This window comes from Octopus bimaculoides, chromosome 24, assembly GCF_001194135.2.
Source record: "Octopus bimaculoides isolate UCB-OBI-ISO-001 chromosome 24, ASM119413v2, whole genome shotgun sequence".
Lineage (NCBI taxonomy): Eukaryota > Metazoa > Mollusca > Cephalopoda > Octopoda > Octopodidae > Octopus > Octopus bimaculoides.
Genome location: NC_069004.1, coordinates 22,963,719 through 22,968,389, shown reverse-complemented (window position 1 = coordinate 22,968,389; position 4,671 = coordinate 22,963,719). Strand labels below are relative to the sequence as shown.

The 4,671-nt window shown below is 35.6% G+C and overlaps 1 protein-coding gene across 3 annotated transcripts in view; it reads right to left on the bottom strand.

The window, feature by feature from the left end:
• LOC106872917 (fibulin-1) overlaps window positions 1-4,671 on the bottom strand; it is a 150,904-nt gene that overhangs the window by 37,108 nt on the left and 109,125 nt on the right. For all 3 annotated transcript variants that reach the window (XM_014920095.2, XM_014920093.2, XM_014920094.2), the window contains one exon: window positions 4,004-4,145. In XM_014920095.2, the coding sequence (XP_014775581.1) occupies window positions 4,004-4,145 (142 nt within the window). The remainder of the gene's footprint in view (window positions 1-4,003; window positions 4,146-4,671) is intronic.

Below are 4,671 nucleotides of genomic sequence, written 5' to 3'. Positions count from 1 at the left end.
GGGTCAATAAAAATTGAGTACCAGTCAAATACTGGGGTCAATACAATTAATGGCTTCCCTCCCTCAATTTCTAGTGTTATTGTAAATTAGCATTTATATAACTACCACCACCACCACCACCACCACCACCATCGTCATCATTACTAGCACCATCATCATTGCCATTGTCATGATAATAATATATGCAAAAATGAAATATATATAAATATAACGAAATATGTTTTTTCATGAAATTCCTCAAATACAAATATAGCCATAAATAGAGGTCATAATATTGGGGCACAATCTCCTTAGATATGGGATAAAAATAATTCTTGCTGGCAAGTGTAAAGCTCCAAATTTTATGGTTAAAATTTGACTCGACTCTCTGGTATCATGATATTATAACTGCCTGGTCTATTGCAGATGCATAGTTTAATTCCCATGGGTTGATTTTGTCCACTTCTTGCCATTTATCCCCTTAGCATTCAAATCATTCTGTCTAATGTAATGTAGGAGTGGGTGTGTGGTAAGTAGCTTGCTTACAAACCACATGGTTCCAGGTTCAGTCCCACTGCGTGGCACCTTGGGCTAGTGTCTTCTACTATAGCCTTGGGCCGACCAAAGCCTTGTGAGTGGATTTGGTAGACGGAAACTGAAAGAAGCCCGTTGTATATATGCATATGTATATATGTATGTGTGTGTATATGTTTGTGTGTCTGTGTTTGTCCCCCCACCCAACATCGCTTGACAACTGATGCTGGTGTGTTTACGTCTCCGTAACTTAGTGATTCGGCAAAAGAGACCGATAGAATAAGTACTAGGCTTACAAAGAATAAGTCCTGGGGTCGATTTGCTTGACTAAAGGCGGTGCTCCAGCATGACCACAGTCAAATGACCGAAATAAGTAAAAGAGTAAAGAGTTTATTTATTCACATTGTTTTGAATTAATCATACATTATCTCATAACTTTGAGATTTCGATGATGTGATTGTTTATTTTTAGAATGACATTGTAGGGTAGATATGAGAGGCTGGATCTGGTTGGTTTAAGTATAAAACAGGTAGAATATTTGGGCTGGATATGGTCGATTTAAATGCTAAAGGGTTAAGGGGAATTCTAACCTATATATTATGAGCTATTATTTCTAGGTTCGTTTGTACTTGAATAACTTTGTAAAAAGACTGATTTTCTAATTTCTCAATGCTTCAAAACTATGGTCTAAAAAACAAAAGTAAATATAACAGGTTTTAGTATCACAACAATGAGTAAACTAGTTATATCACATCATTATGATTTCTATTCAAATGTACTTTTAATTGAGGATAAATTCCTCAATGTGGAATGACATTTAAAATCAAAATGAAAAAGACTATAAAAAAAAAACTGTCATGTTTAAGTAAACTGTTATTGAAGAAAATAATATTTTGTTTAACTACATAGCTGACATTGGCTAAATAATTATGGCATGCATGCATACATACATACATGCATGCATACATACATACATGCATGCATACATACATACAAATATAGATATATGTGTGTGTGTGTTCATACATATATATGCATGTATATATATGTATATGTATACATATATGTGTGTGTCTGTGTGTGTGTATATGCGCACATAAAAACAGGCAGACACACACGCACGCACACACACACGCACGCACACACACACAGTGTTATTATTTCCTTCTTAATTTCACTAACTTTTCTGCTGATGTATATAACTATCCATTGTCTGTATTTGGCATAGATTTATTTTCTAGTTTTGGCTTACTATAACAACATTCTAGGATAAGGATATACACATGTGTGTGTATATCTGTGTGAGTATGTGTATGGGTGTGTGTGTGTGTGTGTATACAAGAAACAACATTTCTTCCTGTGTTTGTGGGTTTTAATCTTTTTTTGTTAGGGTATTTTTATATATTTCTTTATTGTTTTTTTTTATGTTTAGTTTGGAACAATGGCATTCCTTAGTTCATTAATGCTTCAAGACCTTCTCAGTTGCATCATCAGGATGAGATGATAATAATGGTGTATCATTAATGCTGTTTGTTGTACACCACAGAGGATCATGGGAATACTGTGATAACTGATAAAATTATCATTTTTTTTACATCAGAGACATCAGAAACTATCTTCTTAGTGGAGGCATGGCAACACATTATTATACAGTTCATGGAATAAAACTGAACGGAAAAACTTTAATTGCAAATACTATATTATCTTGTATCTTTTATCTTTTACTTGTTTCAGTCATTAGACTACGGCCATGCTGGGGCACTGCTTTGAAGAATTTTTTGTTGAACTAATCAACCCTACGACTTATTAATTTTTTGTGAAGCCTAATACTTATTGTTTCAGTCTCTTTTGCTAAACCACTAAGTTACGGGGACATAAACACACCAACACCAGCTTTTATCTTTTATATATTTCTGTCATTAGATTGCGGCCATGCTGGGGCACTGCCTTGAAGAATTTTTTGTCGAATTAATCAACCTCACTACTTACTATTTTTTGTTAAGCCTTTCTGTCTTTTTTGCTGAACTGCTAAGTTACAGGGACATAAACACACCAACACTGGTTGTCAAGCGGAGGGGATGGGGACAAACACAAAGACACACACACACACATGTATGTATATAGAGACGACAAGCTTTTTTCACTTTCCATCTACCAAATCTACTCACAAGACTTTGGTCAGCCCAAGGCTATAGTAGAAGACACTTACCCAAGGTGCCATGCAGTGAGACTGAACCTGGAACCATGTGGTTGGGAAGCAAACTTCTTACCACACAACAGGCTTGCACCCAAAAGGATTAGATTTTTTTACATAGATATTTTTTTGTATGTGAAAGTAAACATGAATATATGTGCAAATGAGTGTGTATATAGGATGACCCTGTGCTTTGACCCTGCTGGTGGTTGGCCTAAAATATGTGAATGTGACACAGTTCTTGAGTTTATACAAAGGGACAAAAGAAAGGAAAACATATAGGAAGTAGAAAGGGGATAAGATTTGGGGGAGGGAATCAGAGAAGGCAGAGCAATGGGTGGGTGGGAAGTGAGAGAGAAAGAGAGAGAGAGAAGACAGCAGGTGGGTGGAAGAAGGGGAAGGGAACTTTGTGGGTTTTTGATTCAAAGCCACTGTTACCAAATTTATGGCAGTAGAATTTCATCAGGACTGACACAGTTACTGTTGAGGTATTCTTTCTGTAGGTCTTTAATTAGAGTCACACCATGACCAAAATCTCCATCACCACCACCACCACAGTAACAAACATTACCACCACCAGTACCACCTGCACTATTATTACCATTACTACCAAACCATTATAATCATCATCATCATCACGATCACCACCACCACCACCACCACCACCACCACCACCACCGCCATAACAACAACCATTACAAACCAATAGTGTGTGTGTATATATATATTTTAAAACTACATTACCAACACTGTGTTATCTATTAAACTATATTTTCAAATTTGGCATTATATATTAAGCCTTTAGCACTCAGATTATTCAATCAAATGTAATGCTTTTCATTCAAATTGTTTTTAATTAATCATGCATCATTTTGTAGCTTTGAAATTTTGATGATGTGATTGTATATTTTATATTGGCATTGAAGGGTAAGTGTGATAGGTTGGATCTGGTTGGTTAGAACGTAAAATGGATAGGATATGGCTGGGTTAAGTATCAAACTATATCACCAACACTGTATGCTATGTATACAGAGCAAAACATATGACCAAGTGTTACAAACCCTTTTTATTTAATTGAATGCAATGTGTGTGTATGTTCGCATGTTTATGAGTGTACATTTATGTGTGTGTGTGATGGGTTTGTGTATTTTTCTGTGTGTGTGTGTGTGTTTATGTATGTGCATATGTAATGAATGGGAACTCATGTGGTTGTACTTATTTATTTGTGTGCCCACAATGACAAAGGGTCTCATTAACTTCAACAGGTGAGTTAAGGAAATAAATGAAGACGCTTACCTATTACCAGGGTTACCATAGGCTGATTTCTTGTAGGAACTAGGACATTGCACAACAGGGCATTTATGACTGCCACGAGTATTGACACATATGGCATCATAGTTACGGCAGATTCCAGGATTTTCTGAACATTCATCAATGTCTTTAAAGAAGAAATGAACAAAATGACAAAAATATTGACTATATTGATCATGTGTGTGTGTGTGTGTGTGTGTGTGAAGGCATGTGGCTCAGTGATTAGAGTGTCAGGCTCACAATCATGAGGTGGTCAGTTCGATTCTCAGACTGGGCTGTGTGTTGTATTCTTGAGCAAGACACTTTATTTCATGCTGCTCCTGTTCACTCAGCTATAGAAATGAGTTATGGTGTCACTGGTGACCATGAGTGATTGCTAGTCTTCCACAAACAATCTTACCTGGACTTGTGTGTCTTGGAGGGAACTTTCTAGGAGCAATCTCATGGTCATTCATGACTGAAGGGGGTCTTTACCCTTTTTGCTATATATATATATATATATATATATATATATAAAATATATAGTTTTAGGGAAAATAACCAAGTTTCAAGAACTCATCGATGAAAATCCACTATCACATATAGAAAAATTAACAATTAAAAGCACAATAAATTATTATATTATATTATATTATATTATATTATATTATATT